This window comes from Acanthisitta chloris, unplaced genomic scaffold, assembly GCF_000695815.1.
Source record: "Acanthisitta chloris isolate BGI_N310 unplaced genomic scaffold, ASM69581v1 scaffold4455, whole genome shotgun sequence".
Taxonomy (NCBI): domain Eukaryota; kingdom Metazoa; phylum Chordata; class Aves; order Passeriformes; family Acanthisittidae; genus Acanthisitta; species Acanthisitta chloris.
Genome location: NW_008675222.1, coordinates 1 through 19,712, shown reverse-complemented (window position 1 = coordinate 19,712; position 19,712 = coordinate 1). Strand labels below are relative to the sequence as shown.

Below are 19,712 nucleotides of genomic sequence, written 5' to 3'. Positions count from 1 at the left end.
GTGTGGTCCTCCTGCTCCATCATACTGCTCTGTTGATGGACCCAGTCTAGGTCATCTCTGGTGCCCTGAATCATGCCACAGATATTTTCAAACTCAAAAGAACACTGGTCCAAAAAAGTGTGGGTGGAAGCTGAAAAATAATGCACATGAGATCTCCTCAGAACAGCATCTCATTAAAATTTCAGCTCTCAACTTTTGGGCTTTATTTATACTAGTATAAACATCCTGGAGAGAAGACAATCCTCACATTAGCACATGTGAGCTCAACAACTCAAGAGGAAACATTTGATTCCTGGAGAGATTCCCTGCATAAAGACAGCAACATTTGACCACTTTGCAGAAGGTCAACAGACCCCCATTGATAGTGGCTGCCTTTATACCTGCTTGTCAGCCTTGGAGGGACAAGTGCCTTTGTGAGAGTAGTGGTGTTGTATTTAAGCATTCCTTGGCTGAAGTTTATTGCTCTTCATGGCTTCCTTGTCTGCTTGACGAGCATGAGGAATAGCTGAGAGTATTAGGTTGGTTCTTAGAAGAGTCTTGAGAAGAGGCAGCTCATGGGTTGTCATGCTCATGACCTTGTCACTCCCTAAAACTGCCTGAAAGGGGGCTGTAGAGAAGTGGAAGATGGTCTCCTGCCATGGCTGCAGTGAGAGGACTAGAGGAAATGACCATAAGCTGAGAAACAGAATATTGAGCTTAGGTATTAGGAAAATATTTTCACTGTTAGGGTGATCAGGCACAGCAATAGGTTGCCCAGGGAGGTGGTGGAGTCACCATCCCTGGAAGTGTTGAAAAGATGTCTGAATCTGGCACTGGAAGATATGGTTTAGGGTTTAGGGGTTACAGCAGAGTGACAGGATAACCGTTGGACTTGATGACCTTAAAGACCTCTTCCAGCTTTGTTGATTTAATGATTCTAAGAGTGCTGTTCTTCCACTTCAAGCAAAGTCCACCTGGTTACCTTAGGCCAGTTCAGCTGAGTTTGCCTGCTAGATGATGCTGACAGATGTGTAGGGACAATAAATTTTCAGTAATAATCATGATCAGTAATAACATCTTCAACCAGCTCAGCAAATATCTAGACAGTGTTGGACTCTAGACTTAGCCAATCTCAGGTACAAAATAACCTAATTAGGACCAAACATCAGTAAAAGAGCACAAAGTGCAGTTGCATTCACCTCATAAAAGCACAATGAAGCTTCCCACATACCAGCAGAATATAACCACAGGTCTGAACCCCTAGGAGCAGTGTGGAAGAAAAGATGTGAACTGACTGACTTTCCTTGACTAATTAACTTTTCCAAAAGTAATGACAGTTAACAGAGTCACAGAGAAGGATGGGGAGGGAATAAAGCGTCTGGGTCTTCAAACCACAGGCCCTGTCCCATAGAACCTTAAGTGCACCTGAGAAGAGCTTTTATGGTTGTAGAGACATAAGGTAAGTGAACCAGCCTGGCTCAAGTATAATCAAAAGAAACAATTTGCCATGGTTAAATTATGACTTACTGCAGTTGTACATGCGATTCAGTCTTTCCAGGTCAATAGCACTGAAGTCAAGACGTTGTCCAATTACATCATCAAATGCTGGTATCTTTGCTGTGATTGTGGGGATGCTCTCATTTTTGTTAAATGAAAGTGGTTCGTAGTGCATCAATGATTCATAATCGTAAGGGGTGTTCAGATCAGTGATATAGCCGTCATCATACTTCACAAAATTGTGCTCTTTGCCTGGTAAAAGAACAGAAAAGTGCCTCATTTTTAGAGAAATTGGAAAGGAAGTGGCTTTAGTATGGCCCCTTGGATTCCCTCAGTTTTCTGAGGCAGAATTGATATATCCAATTATTTTACAATCAAAAAATTTGAATAAAATTATCAAGATTTGTTTATGAAGTCATTTGGATGACAAAGCACTGCCTTTAGATTGTAGTTCTGTGCCCTCACAGGTGACTCCAGTAAATTCAAAATCAAATACAATGAACTCTAAAGAATGGGATATATAGGAGGGCAGATTAGATGGAATAGTAAAGATCCTAAAGGATTAAGTTTAAGGATTACTCCATTCCAGGACTTGTGAATATTGATACAAATGTTTCCCAATGTATTAGATCATATATGGACAAGGAGACGCCCTGGAGTCCTCCACTCTTTGAGGGGAGAGATATGACAGTCCTGGAGTGTCTCCAGGTTCTGTTCTTCTTTGAAGCAAAGAATGCACTAGAGATCTGTGGGGGGAAATAGAAAGATGCTTTTTCATTAGATTTATAATATTGATACGATATTTCTATTGAAATGTCTCTTGGAAACATGTTCATCATGGTTTCTTTTTGAAATAATTTGTCCCTAGAGAAAACTTTTAGTTATGAAGGTGTCTGCTAGGGTAGAGAGAGGAAGCCATCTCACATGCTTTGGTATGAGAGATTCTCAGCATTTCCAACTACGAACAATATTTTCAGAATATGTGGCATTCTTTCTCAAAGAAGAAACAGCACATGACTGTGTTGGTGGTGGATAATTAGAGCTTCTCAGCATAAAGACTGCCCTTCCCTTCTGCAAATTGCAAAGGTCTTCAGTACAAAGCTTGAGAGTTCGGGATTGTTTTCTTACCAATATGTGAATTGCTCCTTTTATCAAAAACCCCAAGCAACTCCTTTAGTCACTCCTTTTCAAATAAATCATTGTTAAAGAATACAGAACCGGATGTCACAGGGTACACCAGGAGAAACTGCCTAGGGACCAGGGAGGTGTGAAGACTTTACTGAAACTCATAAAGCCACTGAATCTGATGATAATAAACCTGAAGGCAAGAACCTGCAGAGACACACTGGGCAGGAGAGAGCAGGACAGAGCCCTATTTTATGTATCCCATCTAGTCTAATCACTTCAAGATTTCTCATGTGCAAAGTGAGTATTTCCAGTTTCAGAAAAGCCTGAATCTCTGAATATAAAAACCTTTTGGATTTTGAGAGGATATTCCCTTAAAGAAGAGCCACCTCAAAGCTCACCATCTGACTGAGTTTACAATTTACATTACATGGCAAGAGGAGACAGGCTCAGAGACAGGAAGCAATTTGTTCAAAATAAGAGAGCAGACCAGTCAGTCCTGGAGCCAAGGGGAAATAAAGTCCTCTGACTTCCAAGCAGGGTCTCTCACTTTTGGCCTTAGACAGCCTCTGGTCTTTGACCAGAGAAGTTGTATCAAAATTTGTTGATTTGCAGTGGTCTCAGGTGTGCCCACTGTTTATAAAATTATATCTTTAGTAAGGCCTTAAAATCTAGGAATCAAAATACAATAAATCTGCACTTTACAAAATCTGAATTGAAGGTTAAAACCCACCTGGAATAATTTCATCCCACCAGATATTCACATAGTCATCCCTGTCCGTCCTCGACTGCTCATGGTAAAATCCTAAGGCATGCAGGATCTCATGCTCCACAATTGCTTTGTAGTCACACCGTTCCCCAATTGAGAGGGTCTGTCCAGTCTTCAGGTCCCCCACCATGGACCAACACCTAAGAAAGAGAGGGAACTTACTCCCTGTTAAGTAGAGGGTTTTTTCTCTGTATTTAACTTCTCAGTCTGGTCACTAGGTTTTATGTAATATCATAAATATTAAAAAAAAGTAGCATAAATAATTATGTAGATGCTGACAACATGCCTTGATACTCTCTCTGAAATCAGACTAACCCACAGAAACATACCATCACTTGCATTAGGACAGTGTTTCACTTATCTGTGTTAGACAAGCTCATTCCAGATTTTTCAGATCCACAGAAGTTTAGCCCTGCACCAGCTGCCATTTTGCCAATAAACATGCCAAGAAACACAATCCATACATGGAAACAGTAAATTCATCAAGACAGGTTGAGCTTTTTTCCATCACTCAGATTAGATAAAAGTTCCAGGAGTATTAAGAATAGCAACATTTGGTCCCATTTATCAGAAACCATCCCTTGCATTGGCCATAGGTGTGAAATTGTGTTCTTCTGTGACTGCTGAGCCTTTCATCCACATCTCAGCAGAAGCTAATCATGATTGAGGAGGAAAGGAGCTCCTCAGACAATTCATTGGGAACTTTTTAGGAGGGCCCAAGAGTGATGTGAAAGACAAGCACTAAAGAGCATCTGATTGGGCTGAAGCTGCAATTGCACATCACAAAGCAGTGTCTGGTTGAGTTTACTGAAGAAGTTCTGAACACACTAATGAAAAAAATTCATTAAAGAGAAGCCATGTCAAAACAATAGAAATAATAAACTGTCTTTTTGTAGCTTTTTATTTGATCTGTCTTCCAAAGATTTCAAAATCTAGATTCTAGATATTCACATCAATGATAAGCTAAGAGGATGCACATGGGGTTTGTATCACCCTCCCTGGAAATTGTAAACAACTCTAAGTAGGAAAGTGGAAGCAGTTGAGGAAAACCCAGCAATGCTGGGATTCCCCTCATCAAAGAGTAACCATCTAAACATCAGATGTCTGTTCCGACTTCAGCATCTGAATAACCTCTGCAGTCAGCAGAGGGAGGCTGCTGCTTCCAACCTTTGTGTCTAAGAAGACAAGACATATTTCTTTCTCAGTGGCCTCTTTTTCTCTGCTGGAAACAAACCTTTAAACTGCTGAAGTCAAATGGAATGAATTCTCATCTGATTCTACATAACAAAATTAAAAGGAAATTGATATAGCCCTTACCCATCTTCTTTTCTAAAGACTATGTAAGTTTTCTCTCCTTCATATGGCTTGAAATCAATGCAGGACTTCAGACGGAACATTTCAAATGCCTGGAGAATTACTCCTTTGGCATTCAGATCTGGAAAACATGTATCAGGAAGACACCTTTAACAAACTGCAGTTCATTCACCCTGGAGAGGTAAGGTATGTACACAGATATATGCATGGGACTAAAAGGAAAAAAGATTGAAAAGAAAAATTATTGAATTTGATCAAATTGTGGGAGTTTATGTTACCTGTAGAAGAAAGAAAAATGGTTTTGACATAAACAAGATATCTAGCTATTAGTGAATCTTGACATTTTAATGTGAAAGAACCAGTTCTGGAAAAGGCAATTTTTTAATCACAATTACTGAAGTGCAAATAAAGATTGGAGTTAAAATCTGAATAAAGTGTCTGCATTACCTAGGTCATCACCCAGAATATAGGGAATGGGGAACTTCCATCTGTAGGTTTCATTTCTCAGGCCATTTCGCTGATTTTCCTGAAAATGGAATTAACAGCTGGTCATGCATCTGCTATAGGGAGATGAGAAGATTTGGAGCAAAAATACAATTAAGACAAGTGACAGAAAGCTTTTAATTACTTACAGAAAGCAAGATATCACCCTGAAAAAGGTCCAGTCCAGCAGCTGAAAAGTAATTTAATGAAAGATGATGTAAATGAAATACCAAACATCAACTGCATTTAATATTATAAACCAATATTGAACCTACTTATGCAAGGTTAATGTCCTTGGGCATTTACAGAAAATAAAGAAGGAAAGGCCTGTTTATACTAAATATAGGTAATAATAAAAGTGGCAGCAGTTTCTACTCAATATTTACTACTTGGCAATGTCTGCATTTGTGGTGGCAGAAATCTGGTGGACACCATTATTTATCCATGTCTTGTTTGATAACCTCTTGCTTGCTCTCAGGCAGTGACAATAGTCACCCAGTGAGAGAGTGCTCTAGAAAACATAGTAAGGTTGAGCAGTGCATGAGGAAGAATATTGCACAGTGCACCATAGAAGAACAAATGGAAATTTGCATTACAGGAAAAAAAAACATGGAGGAAGGCAGTACAGTGTCCTGTGTCTTTTCTGTTTGATTTCCTTATCACTTATATAGAAGCTTAATAACATTTGTTTTCCATCTTTGTAAAACTTTGTAAAAATCATATAGAGATCGGGAGAAAATGCTGCTGGGCCTCCAGAGCCCTTCCAATTTATACAGAATTTCTGCCTTAACACTGTGGCTATGTCCAAACTTCAGAAGTGAAAGACATCTGCATCCCTTGTTTACATAGGGTTACAGTCCTGGGATAGATTCAGGTGTCACAGCCAGAGGAAGGTAATTCAGAGGTCACTTGATTACATTTCTCTTCTTACCATGACCATCACTTTGTTTTACAATACTGAAAATTCAACATTTCGGTGACAATTTTTAAGGTTTCATGAGAATTTAGACATGAACTCACCCAAGTTGATGTGTGGAATGTCTTGGAATATCTCACCAACTTCAGCATCTGCAAGACAGACAACACATTATGTGTTCGGATGTGGGGGCACACCGCAAGCAGAAGAAACTGCTTCAAAACTCAAACCAGCCCACAGAGCTCTTACCAGCTTCACTGGAGAGGTGCCCCACCTGAAAGAATTAAATACAACCAGTATAAGGTGTGAGATGTCACTGGACTGAGAGGAGTCTGTAGAAATCAGGTTTTACTTACAGAGACTGGAGAACCGTAAACATAACACAGTAGAAGCGTCAGGCAGAGTGAGAAGATGCTGGAGCCCATTTTTGCAATGGGAAGAGAAGCAGATCCCTCTCATCTCTTGCAATATATAGGGCATGCTGCTGAGCTTTCCACGGAGCATCAGCCAACCAGCTTCAGACTTTCTACCTTTGAAACACTATTACAACAGCAAGATTTTCCTCTTAAATGGTACATGATGGCATTGTTGTTATCAACTACCTAAGTCCACTTTGGAGGAATGTTACAGGGAAGAATGAGATAATTTCATGTCTTTAGTGCAGCTGGTGAAAGACCCACCCAGATTTCACATAAGACCTCAAGCTGGCCCAAAGTTGCTGACTCCTTCCATTGTCCTTGTTATCTGTCAGCACATGAAAAAAGCCACATTCTTAAGCAGTTATTCCAGGTTTATTGCACTTAAGTACCATTAGAATTTGGCTCAGTGCTGTTTATAGTTAAGAATTAACATGGCATTGTAAGTATTAGAGATAAGAGATATAATTATGAATGCCCTGATACTGTTTCCCACAGCTGATCCCATCCCAGGATTGATGCCCCAGTTTGCCACTTTGCCTCCAGAGATGGTCACATATATCAGTAGATCCTTGGCCTTCCAGCTTGATATTCCTTTATTTTCTGATGGGTTTCAGAGATGACAAGCTCTTGTCCTGCACTTTGCTGTCTTCTTTCTCAGGGGACAAGAAGGGCACAAGGGTTAACTGAACCTGTAGTTCTCCCACTGGTCCTGCATCTTTCCTGTTATCCCCTTGCAAATGTCTCATGTGCCCTGAAGTGCCTCAGTGCCTTTAACTCAGGCATGGAAACCTGCTCCCTCATTTCACATCTGAAATTACAAGTCATGAAAGTGAGGATGTCCACCTTTATGCTCAGCAATTAGGCAGGAAAAGGCTTGTGTCATGGACTCCACCACCTCCCACTGCACAACACAGAGGGCTTGAATAGGAAGAAGAAAAAGTGCTCTGGAGGTGCTTTACACACTGCACCCAGCAGTGTTGGCAGGAGACACCGGAATTTGGTGTGAAGAAGCCTCAAATGCAAGTACGGTTTGAGTGGGAAATGTTCCTGCCCTAGAAAGGAGTCAGTCATTCAACCTAAGCAACATATTTTCCTCCAAACAAATCAAAGTAGGAAGCTATTTGTAAGAGATCACATTACAGGGGAAAAAGTACAGAGATTTTTTCTTGTTTTGAGAAGAAGGGCCCCAGAGGACTGATCTGTCACCTAGCATACACGTGTCTTCTTCAACACTTCCCTTAAGGAATGATTATTTCAAAGGACACTGATACCTAAGCTGAACATCACACACTACTAGTAAGAGAGAAGCATGTCTCAAGGTACATCATGTAAAGGCTGTTTTCACAGGCAAGCAAAGAGAGACCAAACACAGCACAGGGGCCACATTTGCAGATATGTAGCAATGGAGGTGAGAAAGGAACATAACAATTAAAGCAAAATTAGAGCAGTCTGAAAAATACTGGGGTTTTAGTCGCCTTAATTTAAAAATAACTCAAGAACCTAAAAAGGATGTCTAAAGATAACTCATTCTGAGAACACATATTTGAGTTTGTCGAGGACAATGGCTGTGCAGCTGTCTCATGTTATACAAATGCAATTTAATGCATCAATGTAGTACCTTCCACAAAGTATGCATCCCCAAATGTGTCCCAGAACTTTGCTGTTTGGGCCAAAATAAACCATGGAGAGCCTATGTGTTTAGTCTCTCAAAATTCGCAGGGAAACTTAGTTCAAATTCTTAAAATTAAAAATCCAGGGAATACAGTTTCTTTAGTGAAGTAATATATTTTATCTGTCATGGATGACTGCACTTGTAGTGAAGAGGCTTGAGGGCACTTCAGGGACAAACTGGGACTTCAGATCTAATCAAAGGGGTGATTTGCAAGAAAAGAAAAATGTAATTAGTTTAATACATGGAGTACAGTTCTATCGTGTATCTTGGGCTGACAAATGTGGTGGCAGGGGAAACTGGAAGGGCAGAGAACTGCAGCATGCTTGGTGCTCCAATCTGCATCCTTCTCAACCCTAGCAGGGCATCCTGGGATTATTGTAGTGCATGGTAGCTGGGAAGAGAGAGGCGAGGTTTGAGTCAGGGTGGGTCTGAAACTGTGGTAGGAGGTGAGGAGAGAGGGTGGAAAGGCCTGTGGAGAAGTGGGAGGAATGGGGCAGAGCCTCAGTGGTTGTACAGAGACAAAATCCAGCTTTCATCAGAGGGCAATATAACACTATCCCTGGACGTTTAGGTACCTTGGTATGAAAATGAATGTTCAAATGGAGACATTGGACCTTATAAATGTGGCCATATTAGATTTAATATCTAGAAATTAAGCTGAACCCATTTATCGCTAGAGAGTAAATGCAATCTCCTAACAAGGTTTTCAATTTCTTAATTGCAATTTCACCTAGCAGCTGCAAATGTTTTCGGGACCACTGGCACCTGTATGACACAGCAGGACTGTGTTTTCCCAAGTGAATTATTCCCAGTCCAAAACACTGTCAGGAAAAGCACAAAGAGGCCTCAGCTACTTTGCTTATTACTAAAGGGGACTTGGCAGGTCCTGAATGCTCTATACAACCTGCAGAAAAGCTGGGCCACCCTGTATGCCAGAAATGTAGACTTTTTTATTAGGTAGCACATGTTCCTCCTGGTTAAGCATTCATGGGAAGCAGCTTTCCCTTCTTGCAAAAGTTCCTGGCATTTCAGAAATTTCTCCATTCTGTGCTGGAATGAAAACAAGAACTTTGCAACGGTTTTGATTTTGTTTGGTTTTTTGCTTTGTTTGTTTGTGGGGTTGTGTTTTTTTTGGTTGCTTTTTTTTTTTTTGTGAAGAGCAAAGGAGAAATGCTCCTGCCAGGAAAGTTCATAGCCTGCTGTCACAGCCCTCAGCTGTGTGGAGTCTGGATAATCACAGTGTACTCTCAACTGTCCTCTCCTACCTGAGACAAGTGCTCTGACACCCCTACTAGGGTCAGGTCTGGTTTAATGATAATGTACTTATACAGAGAGTTTTCAGTTTCCAGGAACTGACATTTTCCAAAGGAAATTCACTTCAGAAGGGTAGTGGGATTGATCACACCCACCACTGGTCATCAGTGATGGATTCCTTTGCAGATGGTGGAGATTAACACAACAAAAAAACAGTTCCTCACAATAACATTCACACTGATTCCATTGCACTATAATGGAATGGGATCAGCTGCTCTTCAGAAATACCTGTTGCTCCCAAATGGCTTACCAAGGAGTCTAGAAAGTTCATTTTGGGACACCTAGCATTAGGTAAGATGAATACAGTTACCTGACATATGCCACAGAGGGATGCCTGTCTGCCAGGCTACCCTCTGCACCAGGCAGCTCTTTTCCACCTTCTTTCCCTTCTCTTCCTTGCCACCTTTGACAGAGCAGAGGGACTGCACACAGTCCTGACAAAAACTGCAACTTCAGGAGAGAAGTTTTGGATCCAGAACTCTTTCTGCCATTTTTTCAAGGCAAAAAAAGAAACTCTTCTTTTTCAAACTACAATTTTTTAAAGTCAGAAGAGATATAAGTGTGGTGGCAAATGTGAACACCACTAAGTAGACTGATCTTTGAGACCTGAAAGTATAATCTGTCTAAGAACACTTCCACAAAAGTTTTAAATATTTTTATCATCTAGAATTCCGTATCTCTAGGATTTTATTCTGTACCAAACCCAATGTTGTCCTATTATTGTTATTTTTTCATAGAATCACAGAATCATAGAATTATTTGGTTTGGAATGTACCTTCAAAGATCATTTTGTTCCAAGCCCTCTACCATGGGCAGGGACACCTTCCACTACACTAGGATTCTCCAAGCCCCAACTAACCCAGCCTTGAACATTTCCAGGGATGGGGCAGCCACAACTTCTCTGGGCAACCTGTTTCAGTGCCTCAGCACCCTCACAGTAAATAATTCCTTCCTCTTCTCTAATTAAACCTGTCCTGTATCAGTTTAAAGCCATTCCCCCATGTTCTATCACTCCATGCCCTTGTAAAAAGTCCCTCTCCAGCTCTCTTGTGGCCCCGTTAGGCACTGGAAGGGGATCTAAGGTCTTCCCTTCTCCAATTTGAATAACCTCAGCTCTCACAGCCTGTCTCCATAGAAGAGGTGATCCAGCAGCAGTTTCATTTTGCCCTCCCTGGAGGGCACCGCATGCATGCTCTTCAACTGGCTGCAGTTCCTGTAGAGAAGTTGGTGATGGGTAATGTTATTGTGCTTCAACTCCGGATAGCCCCACCTCAACTAATATAGGAAGGGGAGTAGCAGAAGATAAGAGTGCAGGAAAGTACATCAGGGGCCTTATAGCCTCCTACACTGCATTGTATGAAGTGCCAAAAATTGCTGTGCATCAGTCTTCCCACACCAAAGGGCAGATCTACCCCAGAATCCTAGACACAGGTACTAGCTGGTGTCACTAAATGCAGATAATACCTTTTGCTACTCTGCTTGCATCGGTTTTAACTCCCATGTAAAATAAATGCCCACAGAGAAAAAAATGTGGCTCAGGTATTTATGGCCATTGTACAGTCAAGAATGAAAACAAATGTCTCCTGAGTTGGAAAAACTGTCATATCAAAGTGGTACAAACCACATTGTTAAGAAAATATTGCTCATCCAGCTTCTCAGATTTGAGGTAAGTTTGTCCCCCTTCATAAGGCCTGAAATCAACACAAGACTGAACATGTTGAATGCCTGCAGGTTAACACTGCTAGCATTCAGATCTGAAAAACACGGCAGAGGATAGCAACAGCAGTTGCTCTGCTATTAAAGGATTATAAATATCTATAATTCTAGATAGAAAGAATGAATAAGTGTGCATAAAAATTAGGCAAATGTATAAAAATTATCTACCAGGATGAAAGAGCAGGAGGCTGTTAGCAAAATTCCCTGACTAGAGTAATTCTGGCAGAGGTTTACCTTTTGTTACATAAACCGATAGTGCTGAGACAAATAAACTGGCATTTGGACAGCCAGGACATTGCTCAGGTATCACTGGGTAACTTCATTGCATGTTATAATATAATTTCACATATTGCCAACCTTGAGCTTGGGGCCAGTAAATACAGGAGTGATGCATAAAATTCTAACACAAACTTGCTATTAATTTTTACTCCTAAATTGTTCAAAATGTAAAATAGTTCCTAAAATTAGATGAAAACAAGGATAATGCCCAGAACATTTTGATTATAAAATATATGCATAACCTCACAGTCTGTGCTGAGATGGGACAGTTAGGAAGAGACAAGTCACAAAAGATACAGGAGATCAGGATGCATGTTCTTTGGATTAGGATTCCCTGAATTTGTTCCTTGCACCAAAATCCCCCATCTTAGTGCACACGCCACTCTGAGTGAGCATCATAGGTGACCAAGGAAGAGAAAAACACAGATCCAGAATCCTGGCAGAGATCAAACATGGGTAAGTCATGAAATCACAACACTGTCCAAGGCAGAAAAACATCTCCGTTGTTTGTGACATCAAACACTGCCCTCCTGAACCAAAATTCAAATAGTGAAGAGTGGCACTGACACCAGGTAAGGGGATACCCAGCACATTTACATCCCTGCACCTGCCCTGCTCTCAAGAGGAGCGGCACCAAAATCCCCACCAACACCAGCTCTATAAAGCTCCTGTTTCCATACGTGACACTCTGCGAACAGCAACCGCTGACCTGTGTAAGGCATTGGTGTAACAGCCCCTTTGTCCAGCACAGCACTGCTCCCCATCTCGGAGGATGGAAGTGTGTCACTCTACAGAGCAATCCAATGGCACTTCATACAGCATCGTGGCTGTGGCCATCATCACTCTGGAGGTGTTTGCTAGCCTGTGGATAAATGCTTTCATTGTCGCTGTGCTTTGCATTGCTTGGGTCAAAAAGAAAACCTTGAACTCCAGTGAGAAGATTTTGCTGGTTCTGGGATGCTGCAGGTTTTGGTTTTTGTGTATCTCATGGGTATACTCCTTTCTCGCAATAATTTGTCCCGAATACCTTTGTGTTCATCCCATATTTCAAGTAGTTACAGCTACTCAAAATTTTTTTATTTTTTCTGACTTGTGGGTTTCTGCCAGTCTTTGTGGTTTTTATTGCATCAAAATTGCCAATTTCAGGAACAGCTTCTTCATCTACCTGAAAGCAAAAATTGACAGGATTGTGCCATGGCTCTTGTTGGGGTCAGTGGTTTTCTCCCTGTTTATTGCCATCCTTGCCTACGACACACTTGATAAGGCTATCTGTCATAACCTCAATTTCACTTGCAAAGGAATCGCTTGGAAAGCAAGTATCAGAATGAAGGAACATTTTTTCCCAGTTTTTTTTATCACTGGCTTGGGATTTTCCACTTCATTTGTGGCAGTCACCTTTTCTGCCCTTCTCCTTCTCTTTTCCCTCTGGAGACACAAATGCATGATGCAGACAAACTCCATGAAGAATCTCAGCATGGATGCCCACATCAAAGCCATGAAATCTATTCTCTCCTTCTTCATATTGTACAGCATCAACTTTATATTTTTGATCTTGACACTGATTTATGCATTGAATAGTCAAAATAGCATGACGTTTCTAATTTTCATAGTTCAGGATGCTTTTCCAGGTGTTCATTCCATTACTCTCATTTTTAGCAATCCCAAATTGGAAAAGACACTGCTAAGGATTCTATCCTGTGTGAAATGCAAGGTTTGCATAAAGAAGGAACTTCAACAAAAGCTGGAGCCCATGCACAATGTTGATCTTTCACTATAGAAAACAAGTCATTTAATCTCTCTTTCAACTCTCCAGCCAGTGTAGATACAGATGTTCGCTCTTCACCATGGTAGTTATGAAAGCATCATGCATGTTCTTTGAACTAAATTAAAACAATTATTATTATAATTTCACCCAGATAATTCTTTGAGATAAATTATCATCAATAAGAAATTCATCTAGGCCTGGTACATGGACTGGATGCAAAAGTGCAACAAAACTGCAAATCTTCCTCAAGCACTTTGGTATCTGCTGATTGAAACAACAACTGGTTTATCTCTGTTTTGCTTTACATTTCTTTCTGCTGTGGCTCTGTACTGTGTAATAATATCAGTTGCATCACTCTTTGGCAGACAGAGCAGGTGGGGTGGGTGCATCTTTGAGGACTGCAGCCTATGGAGACCCCATGCTGGAACCAGCTTATCCTGAAGGACTGCAGCCCATGGGAGGGACCCATGCTCATGCACGGGCAGACTGTGAGGAGGAAGTAGTGGAGGAGACAACTTGTTATGAACTGACTACAGCCCACATTCCCTGTCCCACTCTGTCACTGTGGGTGAGGAAATGTAGAAGCTGGGAAAGTTAGGAATTAATTTCAGCCTGTGATGAAGGAGGAGGGGAAAGCAAGGGGTTCTAGGTTTGTGTTTGTTTCTCATCATCCTGCTCTATTTTCAAGAGGCAATAAATTAAATTCATTTTCCCCAAATTGAGTCTGTTTTGGTCTGTGACAGTAACTGACCACTTCCTTGGGGAGCCTGTTCCAGTGCCCGACCACCCTCTGGGTGAAAAACCTTTGTTTTAATATCTAACCTTAACCTTCAGGCCACAACTTCAGTCCATTCCTTGGGGTTCTGTCCCTGGTCACCAGAGAGAAGAGATCAGTACCTGCCCCTCCACTTCCCGCTGTGAGGAAGCTGTGTACAGCAATGAGGTCTTCCATCGGCCTCCTCCTCTTCAGGCTGAACAGACCAAGTGACCGCAGCCTCTCCTCATATGGCTTCCCTTCAAGGCCCTTCACCATCTTCATAGCCTTACTTTGGATGGTCCCTAACAGCTTTGTATCTCTCTTATATTGTGGTGCCCAAAACTGCACATAGTCTTCAAGGTGAGGCTACACCAGCACATAGGAGATGGGGACAATCACCTCCCTCACTCAGCTGGCAATGCCTTGTCTGATGCATCCCAGGACACAGTTGGCCCTCCTGTGTGCCGGGGCACACTGTTGACTCATATTCAGCTTGTCATCAACAAGGACGCCCAAGTCCCTTTTGGCAGCACTACTATTCAGCATCTCATTCCTCAGTCTGTATGTACATCCAGAGTTGCCCCATCCCAGATGCAGAATCTGGCACTTGCCCTTGTTAAACTTCATTCTGTTGGTCATTGTCTAGCCACATAATTTATCAAGATTTCTCTGCAAGACCTCTCTTCCTTCGAGGCTGTCAACAGCTCCTCCCAATTTTGTATCATCTGCAAACTTGCTTAGTATCCCTTCAAGTCCAGTGTCCAAGTCATTTATGAAGATGTTGAAGAGCATTGGGCCCATGATGGAGCCCTGCAAACCCCAGTAGTGACTGTGCAGGGACATAAAAATGTCTGGGGGCACTGCTAAAAATAAGGCTGTGCTCCAAGTCTCTCTGCAGACACAGCTGACTGAAAGCAGTAAGGAAGAAACATGTTTCCCTTTTGCTGGGCCAGCAATGGGCTATTCAGGCTGTTAGACCCATGTGTCCAGTGAAAGCTCAACTTCAATGTCTCTCCTTCAGCCAGAAGTAGCAACTACACTCCACCACCAAGAAAAGAGAGACACCACCAGAAGCTACCAAAAAGAGAGAACACACTAATGCTTCCCTCTTCTTGTTCCATTTTTCCTCTGTGTAGTTCTCCCAAAAACAAGCTGGTTTCTCTGTCTTCTTTCTTGAATATAAGGAAATATAAGAAAAAAAAATTTTTCTGTAATACAGCAGCTCTGTCACATCAGTGCAGTGCTGTCCCAGTTGAGAGTATGGAGCAAAGCCACCAGCTCCGCACAGACATTCTGCTGCACCATGTGAGCTTACTATATATATAATGCCCTTAATAACAAGCTTCAAATTTTTTGGCATCTCAGAACTATAAACACAGGAGATATCCATAGAATTTTAATATTGATTTACTCTCAGTTTTTACTCCTAAATTGTTCAAAATTTAAAATAGTGCCTAAATTAGAATAAAACAAGAGGAGAGGATGCTCTGAACCTTTTAACATGTAAAATATTTGCATTTCCTCCCTGTGTGTTCTGAGCTGCGACTGTTAAGAAGAGGTAAGGCAGGAAGGGTGCAGGAGATCAATATAAAGGTTCTTGAGATTAGGATTTCCTGACTTCATCTTCAAGAGGCCTCAGCCAGATTTATGGATACCAGGTAAATTGGCTGCTCATCAGCATCCCAGCAGTCACTGGGGCTGGCACATTGGAAACAACGTGTGCTGGGGCAGTGCTGTGCCACTCAGTCTGGCCAGCAGTAACAAAGGCATTATTGCAGCAAAACTCAATAGCAAATGAAACAAGAGCAGCCTGGAGAGGTGGACAAAACCAGGCTGTATCTAATGCAAGTAACACAAAGATTCCATAATGAGAAGTCTTATTTCCCAGGCTGTCAGCTGGGATAGAGGAGATGGAAAATGTTCTTCCTTGGGAGTAGTTTCTCAGAGCATTCCTCTCCAGCTGTTAATGGCATCAGCATGCTAGGGCATTGAAGTTGACATAGAGGTGTAATAGATGTGGCCAAACTTAAACAACTAATAGCCTAATTAGTTAGCTAAGCTAGGCTAATGATCTGGGATTCCCCATGTCATAAAAGAAGAAAGAAAGAGATTCTGGAGAGGAAAGAGGTTCAGCCTGAACCAAGCTCTGATGGAAGCCATTCAATCTGTGTGCAATGTGTGTAAGACCCCAATAGAGCTGTGTGGCCATCCAGACCCCATGGCACTGCAGGTGTGGTGGCTCTACACTGAGGGACTGCAGCCCATGCAGAGCCCACACTGGAGGCAGTTTATCCCTGAAGCACTGCAGTGAATGACAGGGATCCATGCTTGAGAATGGCAGGAATATGAAGAGGAGGGAGTAGAGGAGACGACATTATAATCTCACACCAAACTCCATTCTCAGTCCCTCTCTGACCAAGTGAGAGAGGAGATGGAGAGGCTGGGAATAAAGAAGTGAATTTTGTTGTGTAATGAAGGAAGGGTGAAGGCAAGGAGTTTTAGTTTTCCCTGTTTCTCATCATATTACTCTACCTACAATGGGCAATATATTAAATTCATTTTCCCCATGTCAAGTCTCTTTTTTCTGTGACAGTAACTGGTGAGTGATCTCCCCATCTTTATCTTGACCCATGAGCTTTTTCATCCTGTTTTCCATCCCTGCTCTTGTTACGAGTGAGAGTGAAAGAGGAACTGGATAGGGGTCAGGCAGGAGCCCAAAGTCAACCCTCCACAGCACAAGCTCTAAACATGAAATAGTTGCAGTATGCACAGAGCAGAACTTGAATTGCTAATTTCAGACTCCAGCTCAGGTCCATAGGCAGATCTCAAGAATTTCATATAGACACATCTCCTCAGTGAAAGGCGTTGAAAGGACAGGAACAAGGGACAACACCTCCCTTCCTTCCATGCTGCTGCTTGTGCACTTCAACCTTTAACATGGCAGTCCCAATCTCTTTCAAAAGTAAACCCTGGAAAATTTATTCTATTCCCTACATGCCAAGCAACATCATCCCTCACAGCTTCACATACCACAAGACTCAGCAGGCAAAAACAACATTTTACAGATCTAAACACACAAATCAATGCAGCACCAGCAAAACACACTACAGATGCCTTCTTCCACCTCCATGAAACAAAGAAACAAGAGAAGCCAGACCCTGAATCCTGACAGCGATCAAACATGGGTCAGTCATGAAATCACAACACTGTCCAAGGCAGAAAAACATCTCCGTTGTTTGTGACACCAAACACTGCCCTCCTGAACCAAAATTCAAATAGTGAAGAGTGGCACTGACACCAGGTAAGGGGATACCCAGCACATTTACATCCCTGCACCTGCCCTGCTCTCAAGAGGAGCGGCACCAAAATCCCCACCAACACCAGCTCTATAAAGCTCCTGTTTCCATACGTGACACTCTGCGAACAGCAACCGCTGACCTGTGTAAGGCATTGGTGTAACAGCCCCTTTGTCCAGCACAGCACTGCTCCCCATCTCGGAGGATGGAAGCTTGTCACTCTACAGAGCAATCCAATGGCACTTCATACAGCATCGTGGCTGTGGCCATCATCACCCTTGAGACTTTTGCTGGCCTGTGGATAAATGCTTTCATTGTCTCTGTGCTTTGTATTGCTTGGGTCAAAGAGAAAAGCTTAAACTCTAGTGAGAAGATCTTGCTGCTTCTGGGATGGTTCAGATTTTGGTATTTGTGTATCTCATGGGTATACTCCTTTCTCGCAATAATTTATCCCGAATACCTTTGTGTTCACCCAACACTTCAAATAGTTGAAGGTATTCGAAGCTTTTTTATTTGTTCCAACTTGTGGGTTTCTGCCAGTCTTTGTGTTTTTTACTGTATCAAAATTGCCAATTTCAGGAACAGCTTCTTCATCTACCTGAAAGTAAAAATTGACAGGATTGTGCCATGGCTCTTGCTGGGGTCAGTGCTTTTCTCCCTGCTTATTGGCATCCTTGTTTACAACATTATTGATAAAGCTATCTGTCATAACCTCAATTTCACCTGCCATGGAATTGCTTGGAAATCAAGTATCAGAGTGAAGGAACATTTTTTTCCTATGTTTTTTATCATAGGCATGGAATTTGCCATTTCATTCATGACAGTCACCTTTTCTGCCCTTCTCCTTCTCTTTTCCCTCTGGAGACACAAACGCACAATGGAGACAAACTCCATGAAGAATCTCAGCATGGATGCCCACATCAAAGCCATGAAATCTATTCTCTCCTTCTTCATGATGTACAGCATCAACTTTATATCTTTGATCTTGACACTGATTTATGCAACAGAGGTGCAAAATCCTATGATATTTCTTAATTATGTATCTCTGTATGCATTTCCTGTTGTTCATTCCCTTACTCTGATTTTCAGCAATCCCAAACTGGAAAAGACCCTTCTAAGGATTCTATCCTGTGTGAAGTGCAAGGTTTGCATGAGGTAGGAACTGTAAGAAAAGCTGGAGCCCATGTACAATGTTGATCTTTCACTGTAGAAAACAAGTCATTTAATCTCTCTTTCAACTCTCCAGCCAGATACAGATGTTCTCTCTTCATCATTAAAGAAAGTTTCATGCATATTCTTTTAACTAAATTCTAATGAGTTAAAATAATTACTATTATAATTTCATTTTGATAATTCCTTGAGCTAAATTATTGTCAATAAGAAGTTCATTTAGACTTGGTACATGGGCTGGATCCAAAGGGAAATAACAATTCTGGAAACCTTACTGATGTGCTTTGATATTTGCTGACTGAAACAACTGAATGAAACAACATGTTTCTCTCTAGTTTGGTTTACATTTCTTTCTGCTGGGGCTCTGCACTTTGTAACATTATGAGCTGTATCATTGTCTGGCAGCGGTTGATAACTGGTGTGTGAACATGGTAATCACTGTCACTCACCAGCGCTGGTTACTGATGTACAAGCAGCGATGCAGGAATGGCCACAGGGTGCAGAGGTGGGTGCAGAGCCCATTTCCCTTGCCAGCCCTGCGTGTCCTCTCTCTGCACCACTTCATGCAAGAACATGATTCTCCTGCTCTGCGTGACTGCTCTCCTGGACTGCTTTAATATCTTACTGAGACTGGCTTTTCTCAAAGCACCCTAGCTCAGAAAAACACCCGGGAGTAGGGTTTTGTGCGACATGTGGCATGGAATAGAGTCCCTCTTTCATCTCACAGTGACCCTCAGGCTGATATACAGGTTGCTCAGGCTGAGTGCTGGTAGCTGTGGGGTCTGTGGGAGTCTCAGTGAGACAAGGTCAATCTGCTCTGACCTGGGGAAAGCCAGTTCCAGGTCCTCCAAAGGACCCACCACAGGACACAGCTCAGCTCTTCAGCAATCCTGTTGGCTTCTCTGGGAAAAGATATTTAAGAAATAGTGAAAACACAGACCAGCAGTGAGGAGTGAGGAAAAGAGTAAGAAACAATCCTGCAACACGTAGGACCAGAGAAGGAAAGGGAGGGGCTGCTCCATGTGCTGGATTGGATATTCCCCTGCTGCCCATGGACAGGACCATGAGAGGCAAGCTGTCCCTCTGCAGATACACATTCAGCCCCTGGAGGCTCCCACGACAGGGTATGTGGAGTGGGTATACCCTGAAGAAATGCAGCCCATGGAGAGACCATGTTGGTTCCAGCTTATCCTGAAAGACTGCTGCCCGTGGGAGGGAACCGTGCTTGAGTAGTGGAAGAG

At 42.1% G+C, this 19,712-nt stretch overlaps 3 protein-coding genes across 3 annotated transcripts in view; 2 read left to right on the top strand and 1 right to left on the bottom strand.

Annotated features, from left to right (window-relative positions):
- The window catches only part of MEP1A (meprin A, alpha (PABA peptide hydrolase)), a 13,696-nt gene extending 7,188 nt beyond the window's left edge, over positions 1–6,508 (bottom strand). The window contains exons 1-9 of the mRNA XM_009075643.1: positions 6,440–6,508; positions 6,327–6,357; positions 6,188–6,235; positions 5,317–5,357; positions 5,132–5,210; positions 4,688–4,805; positions 3,335–3,510; positions 1,507–1,728; positions 1–130 (exon numbers count right to left, since the gene is read on the bottom strand). The exon at positions 1–130 is cut by the window's left edge and continues 14 nt beyond it. Coding sequence (XP_009073891.1) covers positions 1–130; positions 1,507–1,728; positions 3,335–3,510; positions 4,688–4,805; positions 5,132–5,210; positions 5,317–5,357; positions 6,188–6,235; positions 6,327–6,357; positions 6,440–6,508 — 914 coding nt within the window. The remainder of the gene's footprint in view (positions 131–1,506; positions 1,729–3,334; positions 3,511–4,687; positions 4,806–5,131; positions 5,211–5,316; positions 5,358–6,187; positions 6,236–6,326; positions 6,358–6,439) is intronic.
- A 5,747-nt stretch (positions 6,509–12,255) lies between these two features.
- LOC103803108 (taste receptor type 2 member 9-like) lies at positions 12,256–13,260 on the top strand. The gene has a single exon (XM_009075645.1). The coding sequence runs from the start codon at positions 12,256–12,258 to the stop codon at positions 13,258–13,260; it is 1,005 nt and encodes a 334-aa protein (XP_009073893.1).
- A 4,246-nt stretch (positions 13,261–17,506) lies between these two features.
- On the top strand, positions 17,507–18,460 carry LOC103803105 (taste receptor type 2 member 116-like). The gene has a single exon (XM_009075642.1). The coding sequence runs from the start codon at positions 17,507–17,509 to the stop codon at positions 18,458–18,460; it is 954 nt and encodes a 317-aa protein (XP_009073890.1).
- Positions 18,461–19,712: the final 1,252 nt, after the last annotated feature.

Coding starts and splice junctions, on each gene's coding strand:
- LOC103803108 (XM_009075645.1), top strand. CDS start 12,256: ATGGAAGTGTGTCACTCTACAGAGCAATCCAATGGCACTTCATACAGC.
- LOC103803105 (XM_009075642.1), top strand. CDS start 17,507: ATGGAAGCTTGTCACTCTACAGAGCAATCCAATGGCACTTCATACAGC.